The following is a 21,543-nucleotide window of genomic DNA, read 5'->3' on the forward strand; positions in this document are numbered from 1 at the left end:
ATTTGATGCCCAAGTGGAGGTAATTTTCTAGTCCTGCACCATGTCTTACACATAAGTGGACTTCTGGTACGTATTTGAGGCTGAGGGAAGCGATATGGGAAGGGTTACGTTCCTGGAAGGAAGACAGATATTTGTGCCTTTCTTTGCAAACAAGGGAACAGAACCATGGAGAGATGGGCTCCAGGCCCTGGCTTTCGCAGCAGAGGGCAAGTGGGCAGCAGCTGGGCTTCAGAAGTCCAAACCGGAAGGCAGAGTTTGGTGCTGACTAGTGTGGCTGCTTGAGGCCGTAGTCCCCACTCCATCGGTGCCCTGTGTTCTTCCCCTGCACATAAGTCCTGGGGCGTCCCTGGCCTCTTGGATTCTCTGGCAGGTGGAAACCTTACATTTTTTCAGCTTCTCTCCCCACTCAGGAGAAGGAATAAAATGCAGATGTGTCCAGCCCCAAACTCGAGGGTGAAGGCAGAGCTCAGAGTATCTTCTGAAATCAGAGAACCCCTAGCGCATTTCAATAATTGTTTGAGATCATGTTTACATGATTGAGAAGAGTAACACTGAACCAAAGTGCCTGGAGTGACTTCAAATTGCAGCTGAATTCAAAATGAAGAAAAAGAACACTCCTGGCTTTCCAGTGAAAGCTAGCTGGGAAACTGGGTTGGAGTTTTTACCCAAACTTTGCTTTGCAAAGCAATGCACTTCTCTGTAGACAATGCCTGGGGCTCATGGAAAGTTGAGGACACAGTGTTGTTATGGTGCTGGAAACAAACGAACACCTCTAACTCCCCAAGTTAGATACTGAGAAAACCCACATCTTTTTTTCTCCTCGCCTCATTGTTTTCTCCCAATTGTATGGCTTTCCTTTTTCATTTGTCTGCCAATTCTTTGGTAGGGTTTGGAGGGGAAACAAGAACATGGTCACCTTGACCTGTAGACTGGGGATTTAGAATTGAGAGGAGTTCTCCAGGTAAATCTGCATGAACACCTTGTCATTGGATCTATTTCTGGATCCATTTTCAAATATCCCTCTCCTGGACAAACATTCTTTAGAAGGCTAGAAGCATTATTGATCATTTTTGCCAAATGATTTTCTCTTTTTCAGACTTTCCCCCAAAAATATAGTAAAGAGATTAGTTTGGCCTTGGTTCATTTGACCAGTCCAATATAACATAGAGCTCTGGAGCATGAGGTAGCTCTGCAGGTCTATGGATACACCTGGGGCAGGGCTGTGGGGCTTACAGCTGGCCTAGAATGGCAGGTCAAATGAGAGGAAGCACTGAGTGATAGGATTTACCCTCATGGCGTGCCTTGATTTCCCTCATGTAGTAACTGAGGAATGCTCTGGATAAGAGTGGGGGCTGGTGCTACATCTTACATTGTCCCTCTTTATCACTGCCCAGGTATTATCTTTACCCACAAGCCTTTCTGTGCTTTCCTAGGGAAGCCCCCACCCACTCTGCCCAAGCTGGGCATGCCTTTGTCACTGATGCTGTGCAGACAGAAGCGGGAAACATGCCTTAAGACTGCCCCCCAAGTTAAGCTATGTGTCCACTAAATGATCAGGGCTGTGCAGTTCTCTCTTTGTTCCCTGTGGTAGGAACACCAGAGAACAGTGTTAGTCCTTAGTAGATTCTGATGTTTGGCTCTTTCTTCCTCCAGGAAAATCCAGAGCTGCCACATTGTTCTAGTCAAGAGGAAGCTGCAGCCACCGGGGACTACAACAGCCTGAAAAACCCAGCAGAAGTAAGGGGGGATGGGCAACAAGGCAACATGAAAGACCGAGAAAGAGAAGAGGAGAAGGGGAATATTGCCTCCATCAAGACTGGCAAATGCCAGGAAAAGAAAAGGAAACATTGTCAAGTTGAACCCCAAGATCCAGAGGTGCCTAATAAAGCCTTTAAGCCAGGTACCGACTCTACCCAGGGGGAAGGGACTTGGATGAGATGCCTGGGTTCCCCGGTATATGCAGGTCACTCACTCTCCAGATGAGGGCTCCTCAGGCTCTGGGTGTGTGGCCCAGCTCTGGCACTTAACTGTGGCACCTCAGGGGTTGCTGTGAAGTTTCCGTGAGAGCATGCATATTTCCCAGTGTACTGCCAGTGCTCAAGAATAATTATAATGGAAAGCCAAGGCATAAGGTCAAGCACAGTCTCAAGTAATGATATCCAATGCCCTTGATGGTGTCACTTCCTGCCAGGCCAACTTCTCCCTACCCACACCCCTATTCCAGGAATGGAGGACCGGAGCCGTGTGATCAGGCCACCCTCTGTTCATTCCCAGTTATGTTTCTGTAGGTAGGCATCTGAGAAGCAGCAGCTGCAACTCGATAGCTTTCCAAGTAAGTGGGCAGTGCCAACATTCAGTGTCGGCTTTGAAAGCCTGGCTCAGTCCATGGCGTTGCTGCTGCTGCTCCTACTGCATGAGGTGCCTGTTGCACTTGAATGCATTCCTCGGCTCCTGGACATCCCCTGATTTGCACTTCTCTCTATGTGGGGGGTGCTAGATACCTCAGGAGTCTACTGCAGGGTATCCTGTTCTCCATGGGTCAGGTGGCCACTGTATCTACTCTCTGGAAGGGGGTGAGAGTGGCAACCTGAAAAATTAATTGGGTTATTTTGCCTCAGAACTACTGTCTGCGAAACCAAGGTTGGTCCAGCTCTGACTTACTGTTTTCTAAATTACAGATTCTCCTGCAGATCCGGGGGCCAAATCTGCTCTCAGTGTTCCCCTTGCATCTTTTGACGCATCTGACCTTGAATGCTCCCTATGTATGAGGTATGTCATGTGTGCTGTCACTTACTGCCTGAACAGTCCCTCTCTGGTGTGTGGATCTTTCTGCTAGTGACCTAACTGCTCCGTTGATCAGCACATAAAAACACTGTTCTACCAAAGTGGAAATTATTTTGCCACACAGGCTAGCTTGTGTCCCCTGTTTGCAGATTGCATACCCTTTACCCTGACTTGGAAATACTTAGTGGGAAGGAAACGGTCTACTCAGAAGTCACAAACTGATGGCCCACAGGCTGAATGTCTTGTGTTTGGACTTCATGGGATTTTTTGTTGTTAAATGTGAATACCTTGAGACAGGACACACACTCTCCAGTTGGTCAAACCCCCCCCCCACTGTCTTACATTAGCCTGCACCTCACATTTGCATCACTTTCCTGGCCTTTGTAGGAATCTAGTTGGTGACACTAAAATTAATGTCAACTACTGGATCAAGATCTCAAAACTCAAGGCCACAGGTCAGTGCCATAGGTCTGTTCTTCAGAAGCAAAGCAGAAGGCCTGCCTAGTGCTTGTTTTGTGTCATGAAGATTACTAGTGAGCCTGTACTACTTAGCCAAACATCTTTCCTTCACCTAATGTTTTATAATCTCTACTTGCTCAGATCTCTGGAGAGGCAAATTATCCATATGCCTCCCTCCACCCCTACCCACCCCTGCCAAAAAAAGGAAGCTGCTACAATCATGGTCTATGTGAAAATATTACTTACATTTGTTTGATTTCACAGCTATGATTTTGTGGCTAAGAGGAGAAGTTCCAAAACCAGATGGCCTGGGTTTGAACCCTGGATCTGCCTCTTATGGGTTGTTTGACCTGGAGCAAGTGACTTTCTCTGCCACTGTTTTCTCATTAGTAAAATAGAGAACCATAGTTCCTGCCCTGAGGGGTGGTTATGATTGATTGAGAAATTCTACTTAAAACACTTAAAATAGTGTCTCTCATACAGCAAGTACTCAATGAATGTTCATTTTTTTCTCCTAGTCCAGAGGTTCTTTACTTTAAGTCCATGAAAATATTCCCTGTATACATTCTGATAGATCTATGAATTCCCTGATGTTTCATGTCAAAGTGTGTGTGTGTACTTGTGTGTTTCCAAGACAAGGTCCACAGCTTTCAGCAGATTTTCAAATGTGTCTTTTTTTTCCAAAACAGCATTAAAAGGAGTCTGAGATATTTGCACAAAAGTTATTCAGGTGGTTGAGCCAAGAGAAGAGATGTCAATAACAATCTTTTGGTTCACCACACAGTGGGATCTGGCTAGTAGAGGGTCCTCAGATGTTTTCTTGCCCTTTGCAAGCACATATGCCTTCCTTATGAATCACATGCATTTGTATTCAGAATGACTTTACTTGTCATCTGAATAAAAATGAGTAAGGCAGCCATTACCTGAACATGTACTTTTTCTTTCTCTTAAAAAAAAAATCAGAGTTGGCAGATTCGCTCATAAGCTTGGACAGCTGTGGTAACGAACAGTTCGACAGATGGAATGTAGAAGCACTCACAGAAAGTCAGGAGTTTGTTTCCTTTTACCATTTCCCTCTCCTCCACAACGAAGTGGAAGTTGGGTCATATCAGAGCCACAGTGTGGGATAGTCAGACTCTGCTTCCAAGCAGAGAAGTGTGCCTCCACAGGTAATGTCATGGTGGTTCTAATCCTGTGACGTGAGCTGTGGTCTCTCAGATGTCAAACTTTGAGAGACTTGATACAGCTTGCTCAGAAAGCCCAGCTCCTTGGTGTACTTATCACTCTTCCCGACATCCAGGGGATGCAAAATCAAACACACAGACTCATCCTGTTTGTGTTTTCCCTATGTACTAAAAATCCTGAGGTTGAAGTTCTTTTGTTCCCTTTCCTCTGCTTTCTCCCTTTCATCTTGTTTGTCCCTGATCTCAACAGGGGGCTTCAGAGAAGGGTTAGAAATCTGGTCCAAGAAATAAATACCAAGCGGATAAGACCCCTTTTATTTGCTTGCTTTGACTTTAAAAAGCCATTATTTCCCTATCCTGCCCCTCTGTTCTAATCGAGACTTCAAAACGAAAAGCCATCTTTGCCTGGATTTGCTATTGTATAGTTCGGGAAGTTATAGGGAGACTCTAGCTGCTTTATGACAAAAAAGAAATCTACAAAGTCCAGAGGATATTTCTGATGTCAAGACTCTTAAAGCTGTAATTCTTGGTCAGAAGGATGTAGTTCCTCTTCCAACAAGTTTGTTTCTAAGTCAGAAATCAGATGATGATAAAGGCTATTTCATCTACATCAGTGGTCCCCAACTTCCGGGCCGCAGACCGGTACTGGTCCGTGGGCCATTTGGTACCAGTCCACAGAGAAAGAGTAAATAACTTACATTATTTCTGTTTATTTATATTTAAGTCTAAACGATGTTTTATTTTTAAAAAATGGACCAGATTCCCTCTGTTACATCCGTCTAAGACTCACTCTTGACGCTTGTCTTGGTCACGTGATACATTTATCTGTCCCACCCTAAAGGCCAGTCCGTGAAAATATTTTCTGACATTAAACCGGTCCGTGGCCCAAAAAAGGTTGGGGACCACTGATATACATGCTTTAGCTTGAATTATTGCATTTGAAAAAGTTCCTGTTTTCATTTCTCTTTAGTGATTTTTTTTATTGTTAGGATTATTATTAGGTTCTATTATGACCTTCATGTGTCTTTGGAAGAGAGAGTCTAAGGGTATAGATAATTTTAAACAAGCTACTGAGTCATAAACTGGACATTTGTATTTCCTCTGCAAGTTTCTAGAATGAACTCCAGTCCTATGGTGCTGCATTGGTAGAAGATAAGTTAGAGTGTGAATTTATCTATTCTGATTCTAAGGAGAAAATAGGGAGCAGCTTATAAATTCCACGGGAAAGGATGGAAAGAGTGAATGGAGCAATAATTGGTGGCTGCATTCATGAAGAACTTTCCAGGTTCCAACTCTCCTGAGTTGGAGCTCTGCTGAAGGAGGTTTCTTTCTAATTCCAACCTCACAGAACTCTGCTACTCAATCTTTAGTGACCAAAATTCTCTCCTTGAGATTTACCTGGTATGGATTCCCACCCTAGCCATTGGGGGCCACCTCTGGGGCTGCTGTGGAGAAGCAGCTTTGGGGTAACAGAATATTTTGAGACATGGAGCAAGAATGATTGATATTTGAACCAGTTGCTTAATGGCCCAATGACCTCTTTGTCAATTGAAACAAAAAGTTTTATATTTAACCTAGGTTTAGCTACTGAACTACTTGGGAGTTAGAGAATCAGTTCATTCTATTCCATTCCACTCCACTCTACTCCATTCTCTCTTCATCTGTCACCCTTCTTCTCAGTCTCTCTTTGTTTTCATTTGATAGCAGCAAAATAACACAATACAAGGATGTAACTGGTGGGACAAGATAGCTATTTTCAGATAAGCCAAACATTTTATCCAGGCTGACATCTAACTGAAAACATTCATTATTACTATTGTTGAATCCCTCATGTGACAATGAAAGATGCTTTCTTATGAAAAAATCCGGTCCTACTCTGATTTATAAATGTTTTCCTGAAGTGTTTCCTGAAATCACTTTCAAAAGTGATAAATAAAAGGGAGAGGAATTTGAATATATATCTATATCTAGCTCTACCTGTCTATCTATCTAGTTGACAGTTCTCTTGTGAGGGGAGAGGGGAGGGAGAAACACTGAGAGGGAAGAAGGGAGAAAAGTGTGTGTATGAGTGTGTGCTTCTATACACACATGGATGCTGTCTGTTCTAGATATAGATGCACATACAGTTGTAGCCGCGTCATATAATAGCGAAGGAAGATGGGCTTGGGAATCAGATGTGTCTTCACATTCAAGCCCTAGCCAGCAGCGTGACCTTTGGCAATTTATTTGACCTGTCTCAGTCTTAATGTTCTCAGTAGTAAAATGGAACTAATCATAATTACTGCTGATTAATATATAAACTTAATTTATTTTGAAAACAGTAGTACACAGAATAGCAAGAGAAATATATTCCATTGGTTCCTAATCACTTTACTCAGTCAGCCTTTGCACTAGAGCCATCCAAAATATAGAAGTGACTTGAGTATTGGAAAGTTGTATATTCTAAGTATTTAAACCTTGAATTATTTCAAAGCAATAATTACGCACCATCTGTGGTAGCACTTTTGTTTGTGACCACTCGGGGGCATTTTAATTATAGTTCTTACAAAGAGTTGCCGTATCTTTTTTTGTGTCTGTTTCAGTCATCTGCTCATTCGGTGTCAGTATTTATTGCAGTGAATTAACCAGCTATATTGATATTTTATGTGGATTACATTGTTAAATGAATTAAAGTCTCAATTTTGAAAATCTCAGGAAAAGTAAGTTTGCAGATACAAATTCATCAATCATCTCCATTATTAGTGTAACTGAATAACGTATAAAAAGCATTCAGATTCATGAGACTGACATTACTGAGGATATAGGATATTCTGGTTTGGTTGCTGTAACACAGGGGTCGCCAAACTATGGCCCGCAGGCCGCATGCAGCCCCCTGAGGCCATTTATCTGGCTCCCGTCACACTTCCGGAAGGGGCACCTCTTTGATTGGTGGTCAGTGAGAGGAGCACAGGATGCATCCACATCCTGTGCTCCTGGAGTACTGTATGTGGCAGCGCCACAAAGCACGGTGTTGTACAGTACTACTTCTAGTGACGTGGGACGCACGCGTCACAGCTCTGGAAGCGCATCATATCACTTGTTATGGCTAGCAGTGACAAATATGGAACTGGACATTGACCATCTCATTAGCCAAAAGCAGGCCCATAGATCCCATTGAAATACTGGTCAGTTTGTTGATTTAAATTTACTTGTTCTTTATTTTAAATATTGTATTTGTTCCTTTTTTTTTTTTTACTTTAAAATAAGATATGTGCAGTGTGCATAGGGATTTGTTCATAGTTTTTTTTATAGTCCAGCCCTCCAACAGTCTGAGGAACAGTGAACTGGGCCCCTACGTAAAAAGTTTGGGGACCTCTGCTCTAGTAGTTAGATCACAGGGTGGTTCCCCAATCAGCCTGAAAATCATACTTTTGAAGAACATTTTAATTGTGAAATATACACAGTAGGAAAAATACACAAAGTATAAATATATTCCTTTTTTTTTTGTATTTTTCCGAAGTAAGAAGCCGGCGAAGTGGGGACGGGGAGGTAGACAGACAGACTCCTGCATGTGCCTGACTGGGATCCACCTGGAATGCCCACCAGGGGGTGATGCTCGGCCTCTCTGGGGCATTGCTCTGCTGCAATTGGAGCCATTCTAGCACCTGATGGGGAGGCCATGGAACCTTCCTCAGCACCTGTGCCAACTTTTGCTCCACTGAAGCCTTAACTGCAGGAGGAGAAGAGAGAGATAGAGAGAAAGGAGAGGGGGAAGGGTAGAGAAGTAGATGGGTACTTCTCCTGTGTGCCCTGGCTGGGAATCGAACCTGGGACTTCCACATGCAGGGTCTACGCTCTACCTCTGAGCCAACCGGCCAGGGCCTATTCTTTTGTTTTTTTAAAGATTTTATTTATTCATTTTAAATAGAGAGAGAGAGAGAGAGAGAGAGAGAGAGAGAGAGGAAAGAAAGAAGGGGAAGGAGCAGGAAGCATCAACTTCCATATGTGCCTTGACCAGGCAAGCCCAGGGTTTTGAAATGGTGACCTCAGCATTATAAATATATTATTTTAACAAAATATTGTAAAGAGGATACCATGCAACCCCTCTCAGTTCAAGAAATAAAACTGTCAGAACCCCAGAAACTGCCCAGATGCTACTTCCAAATCACGGCTACCTCACCCACCTCTTGAAACCACTATCTTGACTTTGTTCTCTTCTTAAAAAATGTTTTACCACCCATTTATGCATCTCTAAACAGTATAATTTAGTTTTGCCTATTTTATTTTATTTTATTTTATTTATTTATTTATTTATTTATTTATTTTTCCAAAGTTAGAAGCGGGGAGGCAGAGACAGACTCCCGCATGCGCCCAACCAGGATCCACCCGGCATGCCCACCAGGGGGCAATGCTCTGCCCATCTGGGGCGTTGCTCTGCTGCAACTGGAGCCATTCTAGCACCTGAGATGGAGGTCATGGAGCCATCCTCAGAGCCTGGGCCAACTTTGCTCCAATGGGGCCTTGGCTGTAGGAGGGGAAGAGAGAGACAGAGAGAAGGAGAGGGGGAGGGGTGGAGAAGCAGATGGGCGCTTCTCCTGTGTGCCCTGGCTAGGAATTGAACCCAGGACTCCTGCACGCCAGGCCGATGCTCTACTACTGAGCTAGCCAGCCAGGGCCTGCCTATTTATTTTTAAAAAAAACCTTTATGTAAATGGAATTATCCAGAATACGTTATTTTTGTGTGTGTGTGTGGCTTTTTTTCCCTCAGTATTAAGATTTATCCATGTTACTGCAGTTGGGTAAAATTTCATTTTCATTAGTTAGTGTACATATAGTGTGCCATTGTGTCAATTTGCCACAATTTATTAGTTTTATTATAGATGGCTATTTGGATAGTTTCTAGTTTGGGGCTATTATGAAGAACATTGCTATGACCAGTTTTTATGTATACTGGTGCATATATGCCTTTGCCTATTTGAGATTGGGTTCTCTCTGTTTAGGTACTCTATGTATGTTCTAGGTACAAGTCCTTTGTTAGTCATGTGTGCTGTAGCTTGCCTCTCCCATTCTGTGGCTTGCCTTTTTGCTTTTTTTTTCCTTGAGAGAGAGAGAGAAGGAGAGAGAGATATGAGAAGCATCAACTTGTAGTTGTGTCACTTTAGTTGTTCATTAAGAGCTTCCCATATGTGCCTTGACCTGGGGGCTCCAGTCCAGCCAGTGACCCCTTGCTCAAGCCAGTGACCATGGGATCATGTCAATGATCCCATGCTCAAGGCTGCGATCTCAGGGTTTCAAACCTGGGATCTCAGCGTCTTACATGGATGCTTTATGCACTTTGCTACCACAGGTAAGGCACCTTTTTTGGTTTCTTAATGGCATCTTTTGATGAGCTTAAAAATTCTTAATTTTAATGAATTAAAAATTATCTTTTTAGTTATAATGGGTTTTTTTTTGTACGTGTCTTGTTTAAGAATTTTTTTTACCTGAGATCACAAAATCATTTTGTTTGTCTTCTAAAAAACTTTACTGTTTGCCTTTCACACTTGTTTTAACAGACCACATGGAATTGATTTTTGTGTATGGTGTGAGAGATGGTTTAATTTAAATTCCCCATGGATAATCAACTATCCATTTATTGAGAATGCTATTTCTGTACTGAAAATCTCCCTTCTGTTTTGAAATGCCCCATGTGTCATGAAAAAAAAAATCTGCGTCTGGGTCTATTTCTGGGATTTCTATTTTACCGCACAGATCTATGTGTCCTTGAGCTAGCCCTATACTGCTTTAATCACTACAGCTTTATAAGTTCTGACGTTTGTTAAAGCAAGGCCCTCCCACATTGCTGCTCTTCAGAAATGTTTTGGCTCTTTTTGGCCCTTTGCCTTGCCTTCTAAAGTGTAGAAGTCAGCTTGTCAAGTTCCACAAAAGCAAACGAACTAGTGAAATAATCTGTTGGGTATTGGTGTTTTTTAAGATCTTTACTTTCTTTCAGTGAGGTGTTTACATATTTTTCGTTTGTTTGTTTTTCCAATATAAGTCTCATAGAACTTTTGTTAGATTTATTCTTGGGTACTTGTCTTTTAAAAGCAATTGTAAAAATCTATTTTCTCATGTTTGTTGTTGATATATAGAACACAGTTGTGTGTGTGTATTTATCTAGCATACTTGCTAATTCTATCAATTTTTATTAACTCTAATAATTATTATGTAGGTTCTTTTAGATTTTCTAAGTTCACCATCACACCATTGTGAATACTGACAGTTTTGGTTTTTTTTTTCCTTCCCAATCCTCAAACTTTTATTTAATTTTCTTGCTTTAGTCAATTGGTTAGGGATCTCCATCATAGAGCTTTTTTAAAAAAAGTTAATTTTATTTTTGGCCAATTTAATAACTAAAATGCATTAATTCTGTTAACTATTTTTAAAACAGGATTAAAACATTCAAAAAGTAAAAGAAATGAATATATGAAAAATATCTCTCCTACTTCAGACCTTCATTGACTTGTTAAAAATATCAAATCTCTGCTTCTCCCCTTGACCTACTGAATGAAAAGCTTTATCCAGTGGGGCTTCGCCATGTCTGTATCTTTAAAGCTCCACAGGTGACACTGACAATTAGGTTTGGTGAATACAGAAGATTCATCTCTGCAGATATTAGTAAGAGTGTGTAATACAGTGATTCTCAACCTTTGTTGCCCATTAAAACTTCCAAGGAGAAAGGTCTTAATGCCTGGCCTTTACCCTTAGTCAACTAATCTGATCTCTGCAGGTGTGGTCTCGGGCATCTGTAGTTTTTAGAAGTCCCTCAGGTGATGGGTGTGTGTGGGGAGGAGCAGGAAGGAAGGTTTACAAAGGGACATGAGGAGATGTTTGGGGGTGATGGGTATTTTCACAATCTTGATTGTGGAGATGGTTTCATAGATGCGTACATACTGTATTTCCCCTTGTGTAAGACGTTCTCATGTATAAGGTGTACATTAATTTTGAGGCCCAAATTTGAAAAAAAAATGTATTACATAAAGTTATTGAACTCAAGTTTTACTCATCATAAAATTCATACCACTCCTCATCACTGTCAAAACTCCCATCCATTAGGTTGTCCTCATCTGTGTCTGATGACAAATCAGTCTTCATATATTGCCTCCTCCTCAGTTCCATCTATGGCATTTGAAATGTCACAACCACTGTATAAGACGCACACAATTTCTGGACCCCAATTTTTTTGGAAAAAGGTGTGTCTTATACATGGGGAAACATGGTATATTAAAACTTATCAAACTGTACACTATAAGTATGTGCAGTTTATTACACATCAATGAAGCTGTTTAATGAAAAGTCTCCCCAGGTGACTCTCACACACAGCAATGGCTGAGAATCATTGTTCTAATAGCAAGTGCAAGGTAGAGAGACTTTTATCTGCCAACTCTTCATTGTTTACATGTAGATAATCGACTCAATCCCTCCTAGACCTCAGTTTCATTCTGATTGATGGGTTTAATTTTTTTCTCAAGTACTTTTAAGCTCTGACACTTTGATTCTTCTGCTCAGTCTGGCAGTGCGGGCCAGGCTGCTGATGTACCTCCTGGCCACAGTCACATGAGGGGGGTGTGCAGCTGCCTGCCTCTTGCTCTCAACTGATGCTCTTATGAGGTCGAAATAGTCTAGTTAGGGTCTTTCCCCTCTTTCTGTCCTCTTGGTGAATGGGGGCCCCGCTTCTGAACCATAATTTTCAGCTGCCCAGTCTAGTGGTTTTGCTGCAGGTGAGCCTTTCTTTCTTTCTTTCTTTCTTTCTTTCTTTCTTTCTTTCTTTCTTTCTTTCTTTCTTTCTTTCTTTCTTTCTTTCTTTCTTTCTTTCTTTCTTTCGGGGGACAGGAACAGAGAGAGAGACAGGGACAGATAGGGACAAACAGACAAGAAGGGAGAGACATGAGAACCATCAATTCTTCGTTACAACTCCTTAGTTGTTCATTGATTGATTTCTCATATGTACCTTGACTAGGGGGCTACAGCAGAGCGAGTGACCCCTTGCTCAAGCCAGTGACCTTGGACTCAAGCCAGTGACCTTGGGCTTCAAGCCAGTGACCTTTGGGCTCAAGTCAGCAACCATGGGGTCACATCTATGATCCCATGCTCAAGCCAGCGACCCTGCGCTCAAGCTGGTCAGGTGTGCTCAAACCGGATGAGCCCGCACTCAAGCCAGCGACCTCGGGATTTCTAACCTGGGTCCTCCGCATCCCAGTCCAATACTCTATCCACTGTGCCACTGCCTGGTCAGGTGTAGAGTAAATCCATGAATCTCTCAATGTACAGAATAGCTTGTAAAAGACTTCCAGACTTCTTTGGAAATAACTAGCTCCTGCAAAAACAATTAAAATAACATTTAATCAAAGTATATATATATGTGTGTGTGTGTGTGTGTGTGTGTGTGTGTGTGTGTGTGTGTGTACATAGGTATGTATGTATTTATCAACAAGCACATTAAGAATACTACTCTACTGCCCCTAGGAAAATGATTTATCCGTATAAAAGACAGTTATATGCTTATCACTGGTGCAATTTCAAGATCCTTCAAAGAGTAAACACTGCTTAGATGAAAAATAAGGTCAAGTTTAACAAAGAAGCTAAGTCTTTTTTCATTGGAAAGTGACATAAGCAGTGTTTTTCAACTGCTGGTCTGGGGAATGGCCACCGGAAATTTTGTGCTGGTCCAAAAAAGAGTTAATCACCCTGATGTTGTATAAAGATTATAGACCTAATGATCTTAGTTGAATTTACTTATGCTTAGGGTGATTTTTACCTTAGTGATCTCCCAAGTAACTCTTCTGTTTTCACTGGTTCCTAGGAGTAAAAAGGTTAAAAACCACTAATATAAAGTACTCGAACTGGTAAATGTGTGAATGTGTGTGTTTATTTATATGTATGTTTACAGACGATGAGGTTGGTAAGTTAGATACTGTTTTAAAATAGAATTTATTTGAAGATTTTGGGTATTAATCTTTAAACAGTAAAAAAAAATAAAATCTGGCTCCCCCAGAAGAGACTGACTAAAACTAATGTTACAGAATGATCTAACTATGTTCAAAACTTGAATAAGTGCATTACTTTACAATTCAGCTCAAAAATGAAAAGCAAATGCTTTTCTGAAGTGCAACAATAGCATGGATGAAACAAACAACAACAACAAAAAGCAAGAACAGAATTTTCCCCAATACACAATATTTTCCAAATAATATTATAAAACCTTAACATTGAGTAGCTCGCTTTTATTTTTGGTCTTATTGCAGTTTTCTTCTATTCTGATTCCTAAATTTTAGATTATTCTATGAGCCAGTCACAACACCTTGTGGACACACATTTTGCTTAAAATGCCTTGAAAGATGCCTAGATCACAACGCGAAGTGTCCACTGTGCAAAGATGGTCTTTCACAGGTAAAACATTCTTTCTTTCTTCATTGGGTTAGCTTATTTGGAATTGGGTACTTAAGAGAGTTTCCCATTGGACCCCAAGCCCCTGCACTGTGCCAGGGCAAAATACCCCCTCAGACCATCTATCTCTTTCTCCTGTCATATAGCTACCACTCCTGTCTCCACAAAATCCTTCAGAAAAATGAAACACCATCTAGGCTTTTATGAACTGTTGGTAATGAAATTAATTTGAGTTGGAAACGAAAGTATTAAATTGATGATAAATGTGGATCCTGGTTCTAATCCCATTATGGCACCTGATTCACATGTTGGGTGACTCTTATGTCCTCGCTGGGCTTGGACTAAACAAGCTCTGATGTCTCCTTATTGTCAATGTTTATTCTGTGGTTTGAAGAGGTCACTCCCAAGGCTGCATATACCTCACAGACCTTCAATGTGGTCCTTGTTCCGGCCATCAGAAGCCAATCTATTGATTAGCAGATCCTTGGCTACTTGAAAAGCTCCAGAGCTTCCAGGTCCCTTAAAATGAATCACACAAATTGCCACCTTGGTTTTTCCAGTGGACCTTCTAGAATTTGTTTTAGCACAAGAAGACCCGGAGTCCATCTTTTCTTCCCTCCTCCAGGGGCTTGTATGTCAAATTTTACAATCAATATTAATGTTACTTGACCACAGCCATCCCTGAGGAGAGGTTGGAGACACAAGACTATCTCTAGGTGAACACAGGTCCAGAGGAATCACATGTTGAGCTTGCCCAACACCCCAACATTTAAACTAAAGGAATGGAATGAAATAATCATCCAAAATAACCCTGAGGGTGTGTGTTGGGTTGGGGGGATTGGTCATTGTCACACCTTGCCTAGGTAAAAGGGTGAGATTTTATGGCCTGGTTGTAAATGAGAAGTCCTTATATTTAAATAATAAATTTGCGATATGGTAACACTGCAACATTCAGATAAATAGGAAAAAAATGTCTACCATTATGCTCATCATCTGGAGAAAACTGCCGTTAACAGTTTAGTATGTGCTTTTCCTGGGTTGTTTTAGTGTCAGCTGATGAGTCACCTCCTTAGACTGGCTACCCCCTGAGTCATTGCTCTTCTCCAAGACTGAGATTGAGCAAAGCAGTTGGTTCTCCTGCAGCCATGCAATGGCAGTGGCTGATAGCCTGCCATCCTGGAGGCAGATGCTAGGGGGTCCCAGACTTAGGGGCTAGCAAGTATTCTCATCTATTTCTTTGTACTCACACAGGGTCACACTTAAACCAGAGAGATAAATACCTTATTCCAATCATTCACTGCAAAATAGACAGAGAGCATACTGAGAAAGGAAAAGTTGTTTGAAGCCAGCAATTTTATGCTAAGGAGCTCCTCCTACTGGGCCTGTGTAGGTTTCTTTCATAGTAAGCAGTTCTGCGCAGATGGTTTATTGCCAGGTCCACACAGTTAAATGTCCCTTACTTGCAGATGCCTGGATATGCATGGGGTAGGGGTGTTCAGAAGGAGAGTAATAGTGACAACTGAGCCTGAGTTCAGTTCTGAAATCATGGTTTATAACATATTTCAGTGATTCCTAGATAGTATATTAAAGAAACAAGTAAACAAAATCACAGAAACAGTATTTAGGTGTCTTTCTTTCTTTCTTTCTTTTTAAATAGAGAAGAAAAAATATTTAGACTTGAAATATCCAGAATCCAAGCATTGAGATGGGGTGGGGGTGGGGTGGGGTAGGGCAGGAAAGGATCAAAGATCGAAAATTACTTTTTAGGTCCCTACACCTTTTCATGATAGACATTCAGCATGTCCCAGATGGAGACCATTTCTGTGAGCTTGTAAACATCATCACAGAAGGGAAAGGGAAGGGTTTCTCCCCTTTTTTGACAAGAACATGATCTCAATTTCACTGTTTTGAGACACCTATGAAAATTTTAAACCATAAATGCAGGTCTTTTCCCTTTGTTAGAATGACTTTTCTGATTATAAGAATAATCAATTGCATGTTTTTAAAAAGCTTTTTATTGAATGTATTGGGGTGACATTGGTTAATAAAATTATACAGGTGTACAATTCTATAATACATCATCTGTATATTGTATTATATGTTCACCATCCTAAGTCAAGTCTCATTTCATCACTGTTTATCCCCTTTTACCCTCTTCTACCTGTTCCTATCTCCCTTTCCTTCTGGTAATCACCATACTATTGTCTGCTTTTCTAAAAAACTGTAACATCCATAGAATAAAGACATTATAATAGTATCAGCTGCTGATGTGTGAGTCCATGTTACTCTAATCTATGTGTCATTGACTATTCTACTGATTGCATAAGAAGTACTTTGTGTTTTTCTGATGACTGCATAATATCTAATTGTCTCATTCCTTATACAGTGCTTGGCATCAAGAAAATATAGCAAAAATGTCATAATGGAAGAGCTAATAGCTAAATTCCTTCCAGAAGAACTTAAGGAACGAAGGAGGCTTTATGAAGAGGAAATGGAAGAACTTTCTAAGTATATATATATATATATATATATATATATGCATGCTTCTATTTTCAGTTTCACCCAGCTCATAAAGTTGAATGTGCACATTTTTTCCTAACTCCTTGTTCAGTTATTTCATGTTGGTAGCTTGAAATTTGCCATAAGAGTATTTACACCATGGAAATTGAAAACCGCTATAAACCAGGGATTCTTCCCCCCAAAAGTCAGTTGTTCAACATTTACCAGCATAGCATTGAAGAATTATAAGCCAAGCTACCGACCAAGTTAGATCTTGACACTAGTAACTGGGTGTTGCTGGCAGGAGTAAGTTGGTTGAGCTTAAAGGTTCAGAAGTGTCCAGTTGACTCTTCTCAAATACATAAGGATGTGCTGTGAGGTTAAGAACTTTGGTGTCAAGCACTGGCCAAGCTCAGTGGATAGAGCATTGGCCCGATGTGCAGACATCCTGGGTTCAGTCCCCAGTCAAGGCACACATGAGAAGCAACTGTCTGTTTCTCTTCCTTTCCCTCTCCTCCTTCTCTCTCTCTTCCTCTCTCACAGCCAGTAGCTCAGTTGGTTTGAGAGTCAGCCCTGGGCACTGATGATAGCTCGGTTGATTTGAGCATCGGCCCCAGACGGCGGTTGCCAGGTGGATCCCAGTCAGGGCACATGCAGGAGTCTGTCTCTCTGTCTTCTCTCATCTCATTTAAAAGAAAAAACAAACAAAACCCCCCACAAACTGGTTTCACCAAGACACAGAATCACAAAATGTGAAGTATAACTGTCACCTACCATGTTAATGTACTAGAAAACTTAGCCAAATTAAATTGTGTAGAATGTCAATTTTTATACCTGAGCCCTTAGGCTAACCCCATCATGGGACAGCCACACCATCAGTTGCAATTTGGTATTTTGCCACAAAGTGAATGTACTTCATGACCCTAGTCAAGTCACTTCACCTCTCTGGACCTTAATTTCATCATCAGTAGTTTGGGTATGATAATAGTTCTTCCCTGAAGGACTTGCTATGAAGATCAAATAAGCTAGTACCCATTAAGCATTTAATAAATGGTAATGGTAAGAATGCTGCTTCCTCTGCCATGCACAGATATTGTGAGAAGTGAAGGGTAAGGATGGGGATGCCAGTAAGGCTCCAAGCTTTCTGCCTGGCTGTAAGAACAGCTCACTTAGTAAACAGAGCAGGAGGCAATCACTAATTTCTGCCCTCCCATCTCAACCCCAGGGGAATCCACACAGCATTCTGGGAGTGAGTTCCCAATGGCAAAAGCTTTTCTGGTTTAATGCCCACCCTGTAGAGAACCATTTCTAAATCGCCACCAGTTTTCTGAATGTCTCTCTCACTTTGAACAATATGTTTTCCTGGGAAGCTAGAAATGAACCCCTCCCCCTTTTTTCCCTGTTGACTTATCTTAGATATCCTCAGGGCGTCTTTAGTTTATTTCTGATTCTTAAGTTTGCTTTGAATCTCTCTGAGCCCTCCTCTCAAATAATTATTTAATGTCAAATTAACAAACACTGGAATATGCTAGAGGAATTTCTATTTAAAGGAATCCTAAACTTAATCCTCTTGAGATTTTTGCAAATTGTATAATATCTGTTGATAGGCTCAGCTGTTTCTATATTGGATTTACTAGTCAAATCAGAAAATAGGGATCCATGAGGAGCTGGCCCCGTTGGCGGCACCCCCTCAGGCTGTGTGTCTGAATCTTCCTGGGCAGTTGCTAAAGGCATATTCTGGGGTCCTGACTCCAAAGCTAACGCACTAAGGTTACTGGGGATGTTGCGGCCTGATTGTCTGGATTTAAGGGCCCTTGGTGATGCATGGCACAGGCATGCTTGAACATTACTAATCCAAATTACTCTTGTCTCCCCATTGCTCCCTCTCCCTCCCAGCTGAATCCACCATGCAGATCCTCTAGGGACTTTGCAAATTTAAGGTGCTTATGGTGACTCTGCAGAAAATTTCCCACCACACCTCTAGAGCAGTGGTCCCCAAACCCTGGGCCACGGACCGGTACTGGTCTGTGGGCCATTTGGTACTGGTCTGCAGAGAAAGAATAAATAACTTACATTATTTCTGTTTTATTTATATTTAAGTCTGAACGATGTTTTATTTTTTAAAAATGACCAGATTCCCTCTGTTACATCCGTCTAAGACTCACTCTTGATGCTTGTCTCGGTCACGTGATACATTTATCCATCCCACCCTAAAGGCCGGTCTGTGAAAATATTTTCTGACATTAAACCGGTCCGTGGCCCGAAAAAGGTTGGGGACCACTGCTCTAGAGATATAGGTAGGTCTACTTATACCACTTATACCCATCTCCATACTGCCAGAAAGACACCTGGAGAGATTGTTTGAGTAGAGAGCATGAAAGAGAGAAAAAAATACAAAATATAACTGTCACCTTCTATGTTAATGTACAAGAGAACTTAGCCAAATTAGATTGCATAGAATTTCAATTTTTATCTCTGAGCCCTGAGGCTAACCCCATCATGGGACTCAGTCTACACTATCAGTTGCAATTCAGTATTTTTAAAAAAGTTTTTATTCATTCACTGATTTTTAGAGAGAGAAGAAGGCAGAAAGACAAAGAGAGATCGATTTGTTGTTCCACGTATTTATGCATCTGTTGATTGATTCTTGTATGTGCCCTGTAGGGATCAAAACTGTTAACCTTGTTATATCGGAATAATACTCTAATCAACTGAGCTACCTGGCCAGGCAAATGCAAGCCTCTATTTTTTATCACCCATAAAAACTTGATGTTTCATTGTCTCCCTGTGGGGAAACCACATGGTGACATTTGACCAACTTTTTGTGTTGTATTCCACTCCATTAAGAACTATCTCATTTGCTCTTCTTGACAGCTTAAATAAGAATGTGCCTATTTTTGTGTGTACTATGGCTTATCCCACCGTTCCTTGTCCCCTACACATCTTTGAGCCTTGTTACCGTCTGATGATTCGTAGATGCATTGAGACAGGCACGAGACAGTTTGGCATGTGCCTTGGAGATCCCATCAAAAGGTAAGTGAGGAGCTATGGAGTCAAGGGATTTGGGTGGAGAAGCTTTTTGTTTTACCTTGAGCTTCTCTCAGTAGGTTTGGAGACACAGCCCATAAGACTTAGCCAGCCAGATTTGTGAGGATCAGGGTCCCTCTAACACCTAGTTTATCATGTGAGAGGCTGCCTACTTAAAGGAACCCCATGATTATTCCTTTGTTAAATAGGTAGTATATACTATAAAACTCTTCTATAAGAGTGTGGACTCTGGAGTCAAATTACCTAAGTTCATATTCTGACTTCAGCCTTGTAAAAAGTTTGACTTTGGGCAAGTTATTTAACCTTTCTGGGACTCAGTTTCCTTGTTTGTAAATGGGCACAGTAAGAACACCTACATCTTTAGGTTTGTTGGTAAAATTGGTGAGTTAATAATGCACACAAAGCATTGAACACACTACTTAGCACATAGTATGTGTTCAATAAATGGTAACAGTTATATTAATACATCAATATTTTTGCTCACACAGGCACTGCCTGCTGTGTAGCTGTAGCTGTAGATCCTAGGACAGGTGAATAGGCAAAGTCTCCACGCACAGAAGTGCTTATAGAAATGGCCTGCTGAGGCCAGGGAAACAACTCATGAAGATTTCTCTTTCTTGACTTTTCCCCCAATAAACAGGTTTGCAGAATATGGCTGCATCCTTGAGATCAGAAATGTTCAATTCTTTGCCGATGGCCGCTCAGTGGTCGACAGCATAGGCAAGAGGCGCTTCAAGGTCCTCCATCAGGGCCAGCGGGATGGTTACAACACAGCCGACATTGAATACATTGAAGACCAAAAGGTAAGGGTAACTAGTGCCAAAAATCCCAAAGCCGGAATACTCCTGTGGCTTGGTAGACAGAGATGGTTGCAAAAATATTCCTCAGTACCATTGGGGGCCTTGGGATTTCTCATGAAATTGTTCCACCAACATTGAATGCTGCCGATTGCTATTGGATTGTGGCATAGCATTGAGAACGCCTCTTGTTCTGGCTGTCCATGTATAGTTGCTGAGTTATATTCATGGATAAGAAATGCCAAATCAGATCAACACTGCAACCCATTCAACTTCAAGTTAGGTCTGGAGCAGGGTCTACAATGTATATAGTTTTTATTGATTTATTTACATTTTAAAACTTTTTCTTGTGTGATAATTGGAGAGTCACACACGCATCTGTATTTTTAAATGGGCAACCTGGCCAAGACACATCATCCCACAAGGCAGAAAGAGGGCATATCCAGTTAATCTTTTCTTTTCCTGTCTAATAGGAAGAAGAGTAGGTAAATAATCCCATGCTCACTTATATTTATGTTCACTACATAGAACACTATTAATAAATATTTGAACAATGAAAAAATGTATTCAACTTGGAAGATAAGAGTTTTACATTGAAAAACAGATACATTTGTGCTTTGCTTCCCAGTGATCAATGAGAAATAGATGTAAAAAATGTAAAGGAGAGTGGCATAAACCAGCATAACAGCACGCCTGGTTTAAGAGCATGCCTCCACTCAGGCCAGTTTGCATTTATGTTTTTCTATATATGCTGCTGTATTAGCTAATTCACCTAGCTGAATCTTTCTCCTTCCTCCACCCTCAGCAGTATTTACAACAGTCCAACATCTGACTGAGGAGCCATTCACATACCATAAGAGAAAGATGGGTGGGTGAGCCTTCTTAAAGGGGGACAAGATAGGTGCTCAAAAGAGTCAGGTACCAACAGTGGTTCTTGGAGTGATGGAAAAAGTACAAACTGTTTCACTTTCACTTTGATACTTTCAGGTTCAAGGAGAAGATTGTGCTGAGCTCATGGGATTACATAACTGTGTCTATGAGCAAGCGTCATCGTGGTTTCATTCACTCAAATCATCTCTGAAGAATCGGATACTCAATCACTTTGGTCCAATGCCAGAGAAGGATGCGGATCCTCAGGTATAGAAAGTGTTTCTTTGTAATCAGTTGCCCCTAGCAGATGAGAGAGCCTAGGGCTTGTGATTAGGTATATGTGTAGTCATCTAGCAAATCAAGTGCAGAGAGCAAGAATGATCTAATCTGCTATTGTATGGCTGGGAAGTGGGCATCTGGGGTAAGTCCAAAAGGACCCCAGGTCAGAACTGGAAGAACTAAAGTACAGTCATAAGAACTTGGATCCAACTAGGATT

The 21,543-nt window shown here is 41.3% G+C and overlaps 1 protein-coding gene across 1 annotated transcript in view; it reads left to right on the plus strand.

The window, feature by feature from the left end:
* The window catches only part of LONRF3 (LON peptidase N-terminal domain and ring finger 3), a 37,428-nt gene that overhangs the window by 12,219 nt on the left and 3,666 nt on the right, over nucleotides 1-21,543 (plus strand). Inside the window, exons 4-10 of the mRNA XM_066356226.1 lie at nucleotides 1,654-1,900; nucleotides 2,679-2,769; nucleotides 13,721-13,835; nucleotides 16,219-16,340; nucleotides 19,206-19,364; nucleotides 20,020-20,182; nucleotides 21,164-21,313. Coding sequence (XP_066212323.1) covers nucleotides 1,654-1,900; nucleotides 2,679-2,769; nucleotides 13,721-13,835; nucleotides 16,219-16,340; nucleotides 19,206-19,364; nucleotides 20,020-20,182; nucleotides 21,164-21,313 — 1,047 coding nt within the window. The remainder of the gene's footprint in view (nucleotides 1-1,653; nucleotides 1,901-2,678; nucleotides 2,770-13,720; nucleotides 13,836-16,218; nucleotides 16,341-19,205; nucleotides 19,365-20,019; nucleotides 20,183-21,163; nucleotides 21,314-21,543) is intronic.

The sequence above is a fragment of the Saccopteryx leptura genome, chromosome X (assembly GCF_036850995.1).
Source record: "Saccopteryx leptura isolate mSacLep1 chromosome X, mSacLep1_pri_phased_curated, whole genome shotgun sequence".
NCBI classification, from domain to species: domain Eukaryota; kingdom Metazoa; phylum Chordata; class Mammalia; order Chiroptera; family Emballonuridae; genus Saccopteryx; species Saccopteryx leptura.